The sequence below is a fragment of the Lolium perenne genome, chromosome 4 (genome assembly GCF_019359855.2).
Source record: "Lolium perenne isolate Kyuss_39 chromosome 4, Kyuss_2.0, whole genome shotgun sequence".
In the NCBI taxonomy this organism is placed as follows: Eukaryota; Viridiplantae; Streptophyta; class Magnoliopsida; order Poales; family Poaceae; genus Lolium; species Lolium perenne.
In genome coordinates this window covers 315,684,798-315,701,476 of record NC_067247.2, presented here as the reverse complement: position 1 = coordinate 315,701,476, position 16,679 = coordinate 315,684,798, and the positions used below count along the sequence as shown (strand labels likewise).

At 46.4% G+C, this 16,679-nt stretch overlaps 1 protein-coding gene and 1 long non-coding RNA gene across 21 annotated transcripts; both read left to right on the top strand.

The window, feature by feature from the left end:
- Positions 1 to 615: 615 nt before the first annotated feature.
- On the top strand, positions 616 to 5,548 carry LOC127296201 (uncharacterized). Of its 20 annotated transcripts, none has more exons than XR_007848318.2 (9): positions 618 to 1,554; positions 1,656 to 1,732; positions 1,829 to 2,180; positions 2,274 to 2,591; positions 2,714 to 2,777; positions 3,699 to 3,751; positions 3,960 to 4,245; positions 4,952 to 5,067; positions 5,156 to 5,548. It is a non-coding gene; the product is annotated as an uncharacterized lncRNA (long non-coding RNA). The 20 variants fall into 20 exon arrangements; XR_007848315.2 differs by having other exon boundaries at positions 621 to 1,554; positions 1,829 to 1,997; positions 2,139 to 2,180; ... (1 more) ...; positions 2,443 to 2,777; positions 3,699 to 4,245; XR_007848316.2 differs by having other exon boundaries at positions 622 to 1,554; positions 1,829 to 1,997; positions 2,139 to 2,180; ... (2 more) ...; positions 3,699 to 4,245; positions 5,156 to 5,547.
- Positions 5,549 to 9,348: 3,800 nt separating this feature from the next.
- On the top strand, positions 9,349 to 12,212 carry LOC127347817 (uncharacterized). Its single transcript, XM_051373965.1, has 2 exons — positions 9,349 to 10,467; positions 10,731 to 12,212. Exons 1-2 carry the CDS (start codon positions 9,349 to 9,351, stop codon positions 12,210 to 12,212), a joined length of 2,601 nt encoding a protein of 866 aa, XP_051229925.1.
- The last annotated feature ends 4,467 nt before the right edge of the window (positions 12,213 to 16,679 follow it).

Below are 16,679 nucleotides of genomic sequence, written 5' to 3'. Positions count from 1 at the left end.
ATGTAGCCGTGGTCGAGATATGGTCGATGTCGTAGTCGTCATATGTGGTGTAGCCGTATTTGCCGAAGGCGCAAAAAAATGCGATTTTTGGCCGTAGGGTTTTAGGTTTTGCGCGGCGGCGGCAGCGGTTCTGCGGTGGCGGCGGCGAGTTTTTGTCATAGCGTGGCGGCGGCAGCGGTTCTGCGGCGGCGGCAGGTTTTGTCGTAGTGCGGCGGCGGCAGCGGTTCTGCAGCGGCGGCGGGTTTTTGTCATAGTGCGGCGGCAGCGGGTCTTTGTCATAGCGCGGCGACGGCAGCGATTCTGCGATGGCGGCGGGGTTTTTGTGTCGTAGGCGGCGACGGCAGTGTTGATGAGGATGTCGATGGAGACCATGTTGATGTAGACCTTGGCGATGTTGTTGGCGATGTAGAACTTGAGGTAAATCTTGATGTAGTCGTACAGCTTGATGTAGTTATTCGGATAGTTGTAGTTCAGCTTGGTGATGTAGATCGAGATGGGCGGTGACGTGTCGTAGACGTCGGCATGTTCGCGCCGCTGCAGATGTCGTTGAGGAGAGCATGAGGAAGTGCACCGAATCTAATCTGGATGCATGCATTGAGAATAAGCAAGTGCGTGTGGGTAGGGAGGCCTTTGGGGCTATCCACGATACGCACCTGCCGCGAGGGTTGGCGATTGTGAGAGAGAAAGAAAAGTAGAAGGAAAAGGTTGGGCGAGCGACGAAAAAAAGGTAAAGTGATTGGTCGCACGATTCCTCTCCCCACACGCATCCTCCTCCATCTCTCACATCCCAGCTGCGGCGGCGGCTCCCCATGCCCTCATCTTCTTCCTCTCGTCCTCTCCGGCCGGTTCATGGCCGCCTCCACCACTACGGCTTCATCTACGTCGCCAGCCCATGGTGGAAGCAGGCGGAGGCAAATCAACCGCAGAGGCTTGACGGCCAGAGCGATGGCGGCCGGCGTGGCCCTGGAAGGTCGGGCGATGTCGCCATATTGGCCGTCTCGAAGGCCAGGATGCGCTGCCACTCAGCTCTCTCCCCCAACAGATCGAAGGTCGAAGCGCCGTGCATCACGGCGGCAGTTTGGACTGAGGTACGTGATTTCCATTTTTCTCGTTGTATTTTCTCCATCTAAATACAAATATATGCCCCACGCTGATAGTTTGTGATCCGGCCTCCTGTTTATTGGTTACTGTGTGGAACAATCATACTGTCATGTTGCCCTTTGCTATTTGGCATTTGTTGTTGTTGATTTACAGAATGCAGGTGCGGGGTATTCTCTGCCCACTTCCAATCATGCTCCCTTTGCAACTTCTTTATTTCTTGGGATTGGACAATGCACTCTATGTCTTGATGAATTGGTCACTTGCCACGGCTTCAGTTATAGCATAAGGATTTTCCTTGGGAATTATGGAGCTAATTCAGTGACAAGAAAGCAACTATGAAGTACATCAGATAGATGTTCAGAAAACTATTCTAAATGGTTTGGTCAAAATCAAGGATCTGGATCATCTAGCTATACTGAAAGGCTATCTTTGTGATATATATTTTTTCCTTTCGTAAGTACATTTCATGCGTACTAATCATTTATGGAAAATTTTCCGTGCAAGATTTGTCCTAATCATTTTTGCTGACTCCTACTTTCCTTGTATTTTTACAGGAATTATAGAGGCTTCCTAATGTTTTTTTTGTATGCATCAGAGTGATGAATCGACTTGACATCAATCATCTTTCGAGGTATATAAGCATGCAAACCCAGTTTATTATATTACTCTCTTTGAGATGAAATCCTTTAAGTGACTAGGTTGTATTGATAAGATGTACTTCATGCAGTTTTGGAAGGGAGCAATTTTGGCACTATATCCTAACCTGAAGTGGTGCTTATGAGAATTTGACTTGAAAAACACACTACCGTATACCAGATCACATAAAGATGTTACAAAATCGAATTTTGAGGACAACCGTCAGTGAGCTTAAGGACGTTGCCTTATTCGCTCCTTATGTATGTGTATAACTTGGTCCCTTTATGTTACTTGTTGTCACGTGTTGAAGCCCAAGATTCATTTTTCGCTATGTGTTTTGCCCTTATATTTTCATGCTATGTGATTTGCCAATTGACACGTGCTCTCATGACCACCAATAGACCCAACACTGCAAAGAGGGCATTTTCTCTGAGAGATCAAAGGTTAGGTCCATGTGTTCACTTATTATTGTGTTATATTCTATCAGTGGGCTAACGCTTGTGCATAATGATTGGGCAAACCAACAAAAAATGCAGGAACGCTGAGCTCAAATGTGTGCTTTGGAGACAAAGAGCTGCTGAATTCAATGGTAATGGCTAGAGCTCTGCTGTTGTTGGGATCTTTTTTGGTGTCCTTATAAAATATTATAACAGTGGGTTTGTTTTTTAACATTTGATGCATTGCCTTCTCAATACATATATCCAGTTCTGGTTTTAGTGAGCACCTGAAGCCTGAAGGTATCAAGAAAAAAAAATATCCTTATTACATTGAACTCTAATGTACCGTGTAGATGATGAGACACTTAGGGGTGGTTCTGATGAAAACTTGCCTAATATTGACTCTTGCTTTGAAAGGTAGGTCCATGTTATGTGTACATTCCATTATGCATTCATTTTTTACGTTGGTTGATGGTGTTACCCATTCACCCATATGCGGGCTCTTTCTATGTCTTTGCGACAGTTCATGTGTGTTCTAGAGGAAGAAGATGGAGTTCTATAATTCTATAGAAGAATTGGGCTTAAATCTCACTGTTCAAACAGGTAAATATTTGACCTCTTTTTTTTGAAAGTTGGATCATACTGCAAGTATAGGATATTTTTAGATGATTCAGTTGAGATGATAAAACAAAGATTAATACTTTTAGATAAATTAGGTATGTCTATGAATTTCCTTTTTTTGTGTGTGTAAAGGTATCTATGCATATATTTACTGTATGGCCACCTCCATATCATGCCGCAATGCAAATAAGCAGGTTAGGAATTCGTATGTTTGCGAAACAATGTATAACCCTTGTGGCAATCATGATGAGCTCTGTGAAAAATGGTCATGGGCACATAATTGCAATCTGTGAAAGACTTGAATGGTTTGGTAGGGACGTCCACTTGTTGGAACAGGTTATTAATTGAACGTGTCTGGAAGTATCTATTCATTAGAGTGTGCATTTCTATTCTGAATAATTTCCACTCTGTCAAGAACTTTGTAGAGCCTAACTAGATTGCATCATGGATTTTCTAGCCTTTGGTACCTATAATTAATGCTGATGCTGGCAAATGGTTAGTTGTCAATTACTTCTCTCAGTGGGTAAAGCTTGTGGTCGTGGCGTTTTTTTGGAAACTTTCTTGTGATAGAGCTATAATCAAATGACTTTATCATTGTGGTAAAGTAGGTGTAAATTTTCGTCAAGTCAGGTTATCTGGATTACATTTATGTTTTTCTCTGTGTAATCGAATTATTTGAAAATGGGGATAACTGTAGATCTCTTTCATGATGCTATAATTGTTTGCTACGTAGATCAGGAGTTGCAAGGCTTGTGTATCATTTTTGTTGATCCTTGTCTGTGTGAAATAAGTGTTAATTTGATGGTGGTGGTTATCTTTTGCAGCTCAATTAGTGAACAGTAATGTTAGTGTTTCTATGAAATGGTAAAAACATAATTTTATTGACACAAGCATCTTTTGTAGTGCCAGGAGTACATAGATTTCAGCAGAGAAGAACTGGGTTAGCTTGTATTTAGGTAAGTAGATTAGATATGCCAAAATTAAGAAAATTGAAGACGGTTGGCTACAGGCTTGCACTTTCAAATTTGAGTGGATACTTGGTTGTTAAAAACTCAACATGTCGCTTACTGAACTGCCGCATGCACCTAAATTTTATCATACCACACATCTCCTTTCTTTTTCCTGCTCTGTAATTTGTTTTGTTGCTCTTGTGTAAATTTTCAGCTGATGCCATCCAATATTTTGCAAAGGATGTTAATATTATCACAAAACCTTCAGTATTGAAGCTAGCAAGTTGACATCAGCAATCAATCAAGTTATCGCTCAACTACCTGACAGTACAATATGAGGTGAAGCTGGTCTCTCTATATATATACCTCTTCTGTTTCAATTGCAGGTCGGGGTAGCATGGGCCGTTGAGAGGAAGGTTAGATACGAAAGGGGAGAGGAGATGACAAAGTTTGCAAAGAGAAGAAATGCTATCTAGGCACAACTCGGAGGAGAGAGGCAGGTAAATCACTAGCGGTCCATTATTGTTCTGATTTCCACCTTCTAGAATGGTCTTTTAGCCATAGAAATGCTAATGTCAAACTTGTTTTCTTATAATTTATGAATTATCAACTATGTGGAGCATCAAGTTTTGACGTGTTCAGTGTGTGTGTGTGATACCAATTCTCTGATTATGGTTAGTTGTGCACAACTTGCACATAAGCAGTAATATTCAACATTTTTCACTCTATACAACTTTGATCTGAATCAGCTATGCCAACCTTTCATGCTGGTAGCTTCATCTACACATTATACTTTTGTGCTGACTAAGACTAACATGGATTTCTACCAGTGAATGTCTTCTGAAACTGTAAACCCTGAAACTTGACTTGCTACCAATATTCTCAGATGAACATGGTTGGCTTCTTATTTTTAATGGGCTCAAATATATAGACTTAAGCAAAATTAGCAAACATTATGAAACTCTATTGGTTATCACATATGAAATCAGTATTCCAATATGCAGACCCACAGTTTGAAGCTCAGCAATTACTATCAGAAAACAAAAATATAATACAACCATTCAAGGTCAGGTGCGAATGCAGAAAGCTAAAAGAGGGTGTTAGCACGCTTGTGATTGTAAAAATCGACCTCCGGTCTGATTCCTACGGAGCCTCATCCATCCTCCTCTACCCAAATACCCAATGAATGTATTCCTAAATATGCAGGCCATGTCTTGCACGTGTTACCATGATGCAACTGTTAAGATTGGGACGGGATTGAGCCGGGATTGAGCCGCAACTGTACGGTAAGGAGGCGCCCCATGGGGCGCCCCAACCACTAGGTACATATTATATATACATATGGCTTTTTCCTGCCGTCATGCTGGCTGAGAGCGCGTGCGACGGCTGCTAATGTTGTCTGCATGGCAGATTTGCTCCGGCCCCGATGGAGTGAGTCGCATGGGTTGGTAGCTGATGTCGAGAACAATGGCGGCATAGGTCTGGATGGCGCGTGCATGCATGGCGCCTTGGCGCGTTGTCGGGGACGTGTGCGCGGAGTCGACGGCATGGTGATGCGGCCGATGCTGCTGCTGGTTGTGGGTGATTTTTTTTCGCTGCTGGCAGGGGCGGAGCTAGAACTATTCATGGATATTCAATGAATACTCAATATTTTTTGTAATTTTTTTAGTATATAAGCTCCTATATGCATTTATATACATATAGCACACGAGCCCGTGCGTTGCATCGGGAGATTTTAAAACCAAAATTTAGATGTGAAATGTTGATGCTACCAAAATTTTACCCAAACTTGATTGAGCCATGTTTTTCTAGCCTCACTTGCCTTATTTATTTTCTTAACTTCTAGTATTAGAAAATATGTAAGTTTGTTGATATGGGTTGATATTTATTTAGACAAAATATTCTTGACACACACGTAATCTAGGTCTACTCTAACATGACATAACTGAAAAATTTACGCACAAAAAAGCTCAATACCGTCTTATCCTCTGCCGCATTCGTTCTGGTGCCAAGCACATAGTAAGAAATTAATTTTACAAAAAATTTAAGAGATCAAATCCAAGAAATCATATAAGTGATTAATAATTATGGCACCGCTCGTTCTTCCGGATTATCTCCTCGTCCGCCACGAGGATGATGGTAGGCGCTACCTAGAAAATATGATGCAAAAAAAATTAACTTGAACCACATTTTCAATTAGGTCTAGCCAGTGCGCTAACTGATTTGTGCATTTAACCTAGCATTTTCTTAGCAGGCTTCTACTTCAAGGTTTGTGATCTGCTAATGCATGTAGTTGAAGTTCAAAATATATATAAATATAAGAGCGTGGGAGAGTGGACATTAAGATTAATCGTTTTCTAAATTACAGAATTGCATGTGGAAAATACATGTATAGAATTGCATGACGTTGGTACTGTTTATAAAAAAAATACAGTGGGCTATGTTCACAACGACACTTCTTTTGGCAGCCGTTTCCCTTGAGCAGCTGGTCCATCGCCTCATGAGAGAGACCCACGGACTCAACAGGCCCTGCTGCTGCTTGGCCTTGCGAGCGCGTCCGGCACACCTCCGCATGCACCGTGGGGCCAGCAACGCCGGTGTGCGAGCCAGCCTTAGGGCATCTCCAGCGGCGCGACGCATTTTAGCGTCCGCGCGCGTCCGTTTGCGTCGGTCCTTTTGGTCGAAAACGACCGCGCGTCCGTTTGCGTCGGGAGTGGCTCCAGCGGCACGACGCATTTTTTTTAGGACGAACCATTTTTTTGAACTGAAACATAATTTACAAAAACTGAAACATAATAAAAAAAAAACCTAAAACGCCTACTGGTCGCTGTCGTGGCCGTGCTGCTCCTCGTCGCTGTCCAGCACGATGACCTCCGGTATGTCCCACGGCCAGTTGCCATCCGGGGGAGCGTACGCCGGGCGCGATCGCGGTGCTCGAGGTTGAGGAGGCTGCGGCTGAGGCGGCGGTGGAGGCGCCCAGGGCTGCGGTGGCGGCGGATGAGGAGCCCAGCCATAAGGCTGTGGCGGCGGTGGGGGAGGCGCCCAAGGCTGTGGCGGCGGTGGAGGAGGCGCCCAAGGCTGTGGCGGCGGTGGAGGAGGCGCCGCCGAGTCCAGGAGCGCCTGTCGAAGGGCTTCATCCGCGGACAGGCCCGGCGGCATGACAGCGGTGGCGTAGCGGGGCAACGGCGGCTGCACAAGCGCGTCGTACTCGGAGACGAGGAGGCCGAGCTTGGCCATCTCGTCGTCCGTCATGTTGTCGGGGAACTCGAAGTTCCGGCCCTCCGCCATGGCTCGTCGCCATTCGTGGAAGACGAGGCCGACGTAGTCGTCGCTGTCGTCCTTCACCTCCTCGCTATGGTACGCGAGCGCCTCGATGTAGTCGTCGTCGTCGTCGTAGACGGCGTAGGCTTCGTCCTCGTCGTCCTCGTCCTCGCCGCCGTTGTGCTGCGGCTGCTCACGTCGCGTCGGCGCCTGCTGACGACGAGCCGGCGGTGCAGGGCCGAAGGGATAATCCCTGTCGCCCATGAAGCCAGCCCTTCGTCTGCTGTCCGTCTCCGTGGACAGTACGTACGCCAACTCTCCGAGTCGATGGCGTACGCCGGATCGGCGCGGAGGTCCGCCGCGAATATCGCCTCTGCGCCGGATCTCCTTGGTCCGCCTGTGCTCGCGCGCGAGTGCATCGGAGGGATGGGCACCCGGCGGCCGAGCCGCCGCCCGCCAGCATTACACGCCGGACCAGGCGTCGCACGGCACCCATCTGCCGTGCATGAGCCTCCCCACCGTGACGGGGAGCGGCACCTTCTTGCTGCCGCTGACGGAGGCCTCGAAGTCGTTCTTCTTCCCCATGGCGCAGCGGCGGTTGTGGTGCGAGTGGAGCTGTGGGCGAAGGAGCAACGCGGCCGCTGGACTTTTAAGGGCGGCCGCGCACGGGATACGATGCCATTGAAGACGGCGCAGAAGCCCAGCCGCCCGCCAGTGCACGCGCAGAACAGGAAGCTGCGGCATTCATGGCGGCGCAGACGCGGAAGCGCTGACCGCGGAAGCGATGGCCGCGGAAGCGATGCCCTCCATGCAGGCTCGCTGCCAGGCGGGCCCGGTGGAGACCGCAGCGGACACTTTGCGCGTCCGCGCAGCGTCGGCCGAGACGCAAACCTGGCGCATATTTGGGCCAGGTTTGCGTCTCCGCGGACAGCCCGATCACTTTGCGTCGTGCCGCTGGAGAGGGTGCCAGACGCATTTACGACCAAAGCGGACGCAAACGGTCGCTTTGCGTTGCGCCGCTGGAGATGCCCTTAAGCATCCGCTATGCCCTCGATTTCTTCTGTGCAGAGCTGCAACGCTCACCGGACAGCATCTCGATCCTTTTTTTTATCCTCAAGGTGCTCTTATTTTCCTTTCCTATCGCAGTCTTTTTTGTTAGCGACGGGACTTTGCCTTGTGCTCATCATGTCAGCCCTCTCATTTGCCGTACTGAGTTTCCATGATCGCCACCACCCGATGAGTTAATTTCTTCCAGATCATGGTGCTGCTTCTGGGTGGCTTGTCAAAATGTAGTAACTTTACGTATATAAACCGGTGAGACTTCATATAAACAAACAAGGTGGAACTAATGTACGCATTCTTTTTTACCAGCCCAGCCAAACGTGATATTAGGAAGGGAAGCGATCACACAGGTAGTTGAACGTGCTAGTGACATGGGCCGTTTCCTCGCGGAGGTCGATAGCTCTAGTTCGATTGTTCTATACACGATGCGGCCCACACGATGGAATAAAGCTCACATTCAGCTAGCGATCGGCCACATCCAGCAAGGCCATCAACAGATGGTCTGGGGAATCGTTTTTTCATCTACTTGCGGTGGAGTTAACGAGCGGAGTCATAGTCAGATGGCGGGTTTCCGTGAAACTATTGATGTATGCGGGCTATGTGACCTTGGTTATAAAGGACTTTCCTGGACTTTTGAGAAGAGAGTAGCAGGAGGCTCCTTCTGTCGTGCAAGATTAGACCGTGCTTTGGCGTCACCTTCTTGGTGTGCCCGGTTTCCTCTGGCGGAGGTGGAACACCTCCCCACAGTGGTCACCTCCGACCACATCCCGATACTTCTTAGGCGAGCTCCGGGAAAGAGAAACCTTTTCGGTATGAGATAGCTTGGGAAAAACGATTCCCCAGCAGATACTCACATACGAGGCAGGAAAGAGAAACCTTTTCGGTATGAGATAGCTTGGGAAAGCCATAAGGAGTTTGAAAAAATGCTAATACAGTCCTGGAAGGATAAGGGACAGAGCAATTCAGTGCATGATTTGCATACAAAATTGGGGAACTTGTCAGGTGATTTGGCCCGGTGGGGACAGCATACTTTTGGGAATATACAGTTCCAAATTAGAAGCCATCAAAGGGAGTTGGGAGAGCTCAGAAATGCTTCTGGTAGGTCTGGTCCGTGTAAGAGGGAACAGGAAATTACTACGAGACTCGCGCAGCTTCTTGAACAAGAGGAAGTAATGTGGAAGCAGCGATCTCGGATACAATGGCTAGCGGCGGGGGATAAAAACACACGCTTTTTTCATCTCAGAGCGAGCCAGAGGAGAAAGAAGAATAAAGTCTCAGAGATGCAAAGGGAGGATGGGACTGTAGTTAATACGGAACAGGAGCTTGGAGCCTTGGCAACCGAGTTCTATAAACATTTGTATACTTCGGAAGGTGTCCAGGGAATGGAGGAAGTACTAAATTCCGTTCCAGTTAAGGTGGACTCGGTGATGAATAATATGTTGGTCGCGCCTTTTGCTGCTAAGGAGGTGAAGACGACACTTTTTGAAATGTATCCCTCAAAAGCACCGGGGTCCGATGGCTTTCCGGCTCACTTCTTTCAACGCCACTGGGATGTGTGTGGGGAGGAAGTGTCTAAGATAGTTCTACGGGTGCTGTCGGGAGAGGACAGCCCGGCTGAGATAAATAAGACTTTCATAGTGATGATTCCAAAAGTAGCAAGCCCGAGGGAGATGGGTCAATTTCGCCCTATCAGTTTATGTAATGTAATCTACAAGATTGCATCGAAGGTGGCTGCAAACAGACTGAAAGTAGTGCTATCCCAGATTATTTCAGAGGAACAGTCGGCCTTTGTACCAGGGAGATTGATCACTGATAATATTATTACAGCTTATGAGTGTTTGCATTTTATGAAGCGAAACAAAGCGAAGAAACATCGCAGTTGTGCTCTTAAGCTGGATATGCGGAAGGCGTATGATCGTGTGGAATGGAGTTACTTAGAGGCCATCATGCTAAAGCTGGGGTTTAGTCCTGTTTGGGTTGCCCTAGTGATGAGGTTGGTGTCCACCGTATCTTTCTCGGTTCTTTTCAATGGAGTACCGCAGGAAGAGTTCTGTCCCTCCCGAGGGATTCGTCAGGGAGATCCTTTGTCCCCTTATTTGTTTTTGTTGGCAGCAGAGGGCCTCTCGGGCCTCCTCAAGTTTAACCAGTCACCAGCGCTTCAGGGAGTGAAAGTGGCGGCGTCCGCCCCGGCGGTAAACCACCTGCTCTTTGCTGATGACAGCCTGCTGTTCTTCCATGCAAATAATGAGGGTGCTCTGGAGATGAAAGAGTTACTTAATAAGTATTGCAATGCGTCAGGGCAACGCATCAATGTGGACAAATCCTCTGTTTACTTTAGCAAAGGGTGTCCAGGGGGAGTTAGAGAAGGGATCAAGGGGATCTTGGACTATCTGTGGGAGGTAAAGAAATTTTAATAAAGTCGGTAGCTCAGGCTATTCCGACTTTTTCCATGTCTTGTTTCAAATTACCGAGGGGCTTGTGTGAGCATATTAATTCTATGATACGCAAGTTCTGGTGGGGAAGTAAAGATGGCAAAAGGCGTGTGTGCTGGGTATCGTGGGAGGCTATGTCACAGCCGAAGTGTGCAGGTGGCTTGGGTTTCAGAGACATTGAGTTATTCAATATTGCTCTGTTAGCCCGCCAGGCCTGGCGTCTACTCCAGGTACCTGACTCTCTATGTGCAAAGATCTTGAAGGCTGTTTACTACCCGGATGGGGATGTTCTGTCAGCAGGTCTGGGCTCTCATCCGTCTCAAGTCTGGCGATCGATCATAGAGGGACGCGATGCTCTGAAGATCGGGCTGATTAGGCGCATCGGAGACGAACGCTCTACTGATGCATGGGTGCAGAATTGGCTGCCTAGAGATGAAAGGCTGAGACCTGTAGCGCCAAGGAAAGCTGATGCACCGCAGATGGTTAGTGATTATATCCATCATCATATTGCAGCTTGGAACACGGAGAAGCTAGAAGAGTATTTCCTTCCGATGGATGTGGAGATAATTCGAAATATTCCGCTGTGTACTCGGTTCCAAGATGACTTCTGGTCTTGGCATTTCGAGAATAACGGACAGTTTTCAGTGCGCTCTTGCTATCGGGCGCTTGCAGCGACGAAGCGGGTACGTGAAGACTGGCTGGATGGTAATTCGGCAGCGTCGGATACAACCAAGGAAGAAAAGGCGTGGAGCAAACTATGGAAGATTTCTGTTCCGTCCAAAATACGTTTGTTCCTTTGGAGGTTGGCAAAACACTCGATACCAACGGAGGACATTCGACATCATCGTCAGATGGCTCCGACGCCGGCATGCTCTATATGCGGGTTGGAGGACTCATGGCGACATTCATTAATTGAGTGCAATCCTGCACGCTGTGTGTGGGCGCTAACAGCCGAGGATATCACTGAGCATAAAGCTATGTCGACAGAGCCCACGGCAAAGCAATGGCTGTTCCATATGATAGAGTCTATGGGAAAGGACGACCTCACTCGTATGCTTGTAACCTTATGGGCGATTTGGCATGCGAAGAGGAAGGCAGTGCATGAGGACATATACCAGAGTCCAATGGCGACGATGGGTTTTGTCAACAACTTCCTGTCGGACCTGGCTGCTGTGAGAGAGGAAGACCAGCTGCAGCAGCGCAAGCCTGCACCTGTTCCGAGGCAGGCGGCGTGGATCGCTCCACCTGAAGGCAGGAGCAAGATCAATGTAGATGCGGCGGTGGCGAAATCTGAAGCAAAGGGTGCGGTCGCCGCGGTTTGCAGGGCCAGTAATGGCACATATCTGGGAGCTTCAGCAATGGTTTATGAGGGTATTACTGACCCTAGATGCTTGGAAGCTTTGGCGTGTCGAGAAGCTCTGGACATTGCTGATGACCTTCTAGTAGGACCGGTGCAGGTGGCATCGGATTGCCTCGAGGTGGTGAATGCCCTTCATAGTGACTACAAGGGATACTTGGGGAGCATCATCACCGAGATCAAGGGAAGGAGTAGAGATAGAGGCTTTACCTTTTTCTGTCATGAGAGAAGGGAGTGTAATGTTGAAGCTCACCGTTTGGCAAGGTTTGCCTCTTCCTTACCAGTAGGTCGTTTTGTGTGGCTTTTAGGGCCCCCTCCTGGTTTAGCCATGCCTGTAATCCTTGGATCTACTTGAATAAAGGCATGTGAAGTCTCAAAAAAAAAAATCTACTTGCGGTGGCACTCCATGTAATTCAACCGAAAATTAAGTGCAGTTTTAAAACGGATGAAAATCTAGAGAGAAACCTTACTTCCTTTATTAGTAGGTAAAGATGAGTGTTCTTCTGTACGTGTTAGACTCGTAAAAAAACAAAAAATCGTGCTCTCCCAAGCTCTCCCGAGTCGTTCGTTCCAACCTGGGCCAGTATGAGCTTTCTCCGGGCATTTTCCAATACCGGCCCACCTCAGATCCAGACCAAACCAGAGGGAAGAGGCATCGATCGACAGCCCCTACGCAAACCGCTCTTCGCCGTCATCGCCTTGCCCCGTCCGCCAGGATCGCCGATCGATCTCAGCCGTCGGCCGCCCCCATCGCCGTTTTGCGCGCCTGTGCCGCCGACCATAGCTGCTCGGCAGGCGCCCGCCTGCATGCCGGCCGTCCGCCACATTCTCTGCACTGAACCCGCGAAAGGGACCAATTCTCCAGGTGATCAACTCAGTTCTGTATTCTGTGATTTTGCAAGTGATCCGATCCTTTTATTTTACCGTGAGTGATCCAATCCTAAAGTAGTTGATCCGTTCTATACTTCAGCTCCTCAACAAAATCCGTCAGGGTCTACAGTCCGTGAATTCGAAGCTGTTCCGATCAGCCAGTTCACCCACGGTATGAACTAGTTCAGCTATAATTTCTGGTTTGATTTTTTCCAATTGAAATTCTCATTAATTAGTTAAAAACGTCAGTCGTAGGTCTGTAAAATGAAGAACAAGCAGAAGCTGGACAAATGTAGTGACCTGAAACACTTTGTAATTCTGTTCTTGTTATTGCGAACCTATATATATTATATTTGTTTGCTGGATTTTTTTTTACTTCGAATACCCAATATGAAAATCCTGGCTCCGCCACTGGCTGCTGGTCGTGGGCGACGGCCGGTGCAATCCGGCTGGTTGTGGACTGTGCCGTGAAGCTGCAGCTGCTCCCCATGTTGATGTAGAGGGACCGGCCGTGCAAAGACGCTGCAGATCGGATCTTGCATGGAGTTCCCCACGAACGGTGATGATATTGGCACAATCATGCGCCGCTTTGTGCATCCATCTGCCCTGATTTTCACCGAAGAGATCTAAGGATTTTATTTGGCTAAACTGGATCTATTCTATGAATTGGGAAATTTCGAAATTGATCTAAGATCTAATCTAAAAACCGATCTAATCTTTGATTTTGATCGGGTGCCGCGCCCCCGAGGAGAGATCTCTCCGGGGGCGGCTGCTTGTGACGGTAAAACACACGTCCGTTGGGAACCCAAGAGGAAGGTATGATGAGTACAGTAGCAAGTTTTCCCTCAGTAAGAAACCAAGGTTATCGAACCAGTAGGAGATGAAGATCACGTGAAGGTTGTTAGTGAAGGAGTGTAGTGCGGCGCAACACCAGGGATTCCGGTGCCAACGTGTAACCTGCACAACACAATCAAACTACTTTGCCCCAACTTAACAGTGAAGTTGTCAATCTCACCGGCTTGCTGAAAACAAATGATTAAACGTATGGTGTGGAAAATGATGTTTGCTTGCAGAAAACAAAAGAGAACAATGATTGCAGTAGCTTGTATTTCAGATGTAAAAGAATGGACCGGGTCCACAGTTCACTAGTGTTGTCTCTCCAATAAAATAAATAACATGTTGGGTAAACAAATTACAGTTGGGCAATTGACAAATAGAGAGGGCATAACAATGCACATACATATCATGATGACTACTATGCGATTTACTTAGGGCATTACGACAAAGAACATAGACCGCCATCCAGCATGCATCTATGCCTAAAAAGTCCACCTTCGGGTTAGCATCCGCACCTCTTCCAGTATTAAGTTGCAAGCAACAGACAATTGCATTAAGTACTGTGCGTAATGTAAACAATACAAATATCCTTAGACAAAGCATTGATGTTTTATCCCTAGTGGCAACAGCACATCCACAACCTTAGGGGTTGCTGTCACTCCTCCAGATTCAATGGAGACATGAACCCACTATCTAGCATAAATACTCCCTCTTGGAGTCACAAGTATCAACTTGGTCAGAGCCTCTACTAGCAACGGAGAGCATGCAAGATCATAAACAACACATATATGATAGATCAATAATCAACTTGACATAGTATTCCATATTCATCGGATCCCAACAAACACAACATGTAGCATTACAAATAGATGATCTTGAACATGATAGGCAGCTCACAAGATCTAAACATGATGGCATAATAGGAGAAGACAACCATCTAGCTACTGCTATGGACCCGTAGTCCAAGGATGAACTACTCACGCATAAGTCCGGAGGCGGGCATGGTGATGTAGAGCCCTCCGGTGATGATTCCCCTCTCCGGCAGGGTGCCGGAGGAGATCTTCTGAACCCCCCGAGTTAGGGTTGACGGCGGCGGCGTCTCTGGAACTGTTCTGGTATTTTGGCTCTCGGTACTAGGGTTTTCAGAAACGAAGGAATAAATAGGAGAAGGGGCAACGTCGGGGGAGCCAGGGGGCTCCCTCCCCACGTCTCGGCGCGGCAGTGGGGCCCCCCGCGCCGCCATATGGGGAGGGCCCCCTGCTGGCCTTCCTCGACTCCTCTTCGGTCTTCTAGAACACTCCGTGGAAAATAGGGCCGTGGGCTTTTGTTTCGTCCAATTCCGAGAATATTTGTAAAACAACTTTTCTGAAATCAAAAACAGCAGAAAACAGGAACTGACAATGTGGCATCTTGTTAATAGGTTAGTCCCAGAAAATGCATAAAAACATTATAAAGTGTGAATAAAACATGTAGGTATTGTCATAAAACTAGCATGGAATATAAGAAATTATAGATACGTTGGAGACGTACCAAGCATCCCCAAGCTTAGTTCCTACTCGCCCTCGAGTAGGTAAACGATAAAAAGAATAATTTCTAAAGTGACATGCTACCAACATAATCTTGATCAATACTATTGTAAAGCATATGAGATGAATGAAGTGACTCAAAGCAATGGTCTATTGTTTGCTAACAAAAAGATAATGACTAAACAACTGAATCATATAGCAAAAACTTTTCATTAATAGTACTTTCAAGACAAGCATCAAAAAGTCTTGCACAAGAGTTAACTCATAAAGCAATAGATTCTTAATACAAGGTTTTGAAGCAACACAAAGGAAGATTTAAGTTTCAGCAATTGCTTTCAACTTTCAACATGCATATCTCATGGATAATTGTTAACACAAAGTAATATAATAAGTGCAATAAGCAAGCATGTAAGAATCAATGCACACAGTTGACACAAGTGTTTGCTTCTAAGATAGAAAGAAGTAGGTAAACTGACTCAACATAAAGTAAAAGAAAGGCCCTTCGCAGAGGGAAGCAGGGATTAAATCATGTGCTAGAGCTTTTCAAGTTTTGAAATCATAAAGAGAGCATAAAAATAAAGTTTTGAGAGATGTTTGTTGTTGTCAACGAATGGTAGTGGGCACTCTAACCCCCTTGTCAAACAGACTTTCAAAGAGCGGCTCCCATGAAGGACGTTATCTCTACCAGCAAGGTAGATCATCCCTCTTCTCTTTTGTTTACACATGTATTTTAGTTTTATTTATAGATGACACTCCTCCCAACCTTTTACTTTCACAAGCCATGGCTAACCGAATCCTCGGGTGCCTTCCAACATTTCACATACCATGGAGGAATGTCTATTGCAAAATTAAGTTGCTTACTGATAAATCAGGGCAAAACATGTGAAGAGAATTATTAATGAAAGTTAATTAATTGGGGATGGGCACCCCGTTGCCAGCTCTTTTTGCAAAATTATTGGATAAGCGGATGTATATGCCACTAGTCCATTGGTGAAAGTCTGCCCAACAAGATTGAAAGATAAAACACCACATACTTCCTCATGAACTATAAAACATTGACACAAATAAGGAGTAATAAAGTTTTGAATTGTTTAAAGGTAGCACATGAAGTATTTACTTGGAATGGCAGAAAAATACCACATAGTAGGTAGTTATGGTGGACACAAATGGCATAGGTTTTGGATGCACGAGAAGCATTCCCTCTCAGTACAAGGCTTTGGCTAGCAAGGTTGTTTGAAGCAAACACAAGTATAAACCGGTACAGCAAAACTTACATAAGAACATATTGCAAGCATTATAAGACTCTACACTGTCTTCCTTGTTGCTCAAACACTTTTACCAGAAAATATCTAGACCTTAGAGAGACCAATCATGCAAACCAAATTTCAACAATCTCTACGGTAGTTCTCCACTAATAGGTTTAAACTACATGATGCAAGAGCTTAAACATGATCTACTTGAGAGCTCAAAACAATTGCCAAGTATTAAATTATTCAAGATAATATACCAACTACCACATGAAGCATTTTCTGTTTCCAACCAAATAACAATAAGTGCTGCGGCTTTCAGCTTTCGCCACAAACATGAAA

Coding starts and splice junctions, on each gene's coding strand:
- LOC127347817 (XM_051373965.1), top strand. CDS start 9,349: ATGCAAAGGGAGGATGGGACTGTAGTTAATACGGAACAGGAGCTTGGA. Junction 10,468..10,730: donor TCTTGGACTATCTGTGGGAG/GTAAAGAAATTT, acceptor CGTCTACTCCAG/GTACCTGACTCTCTATGTGC.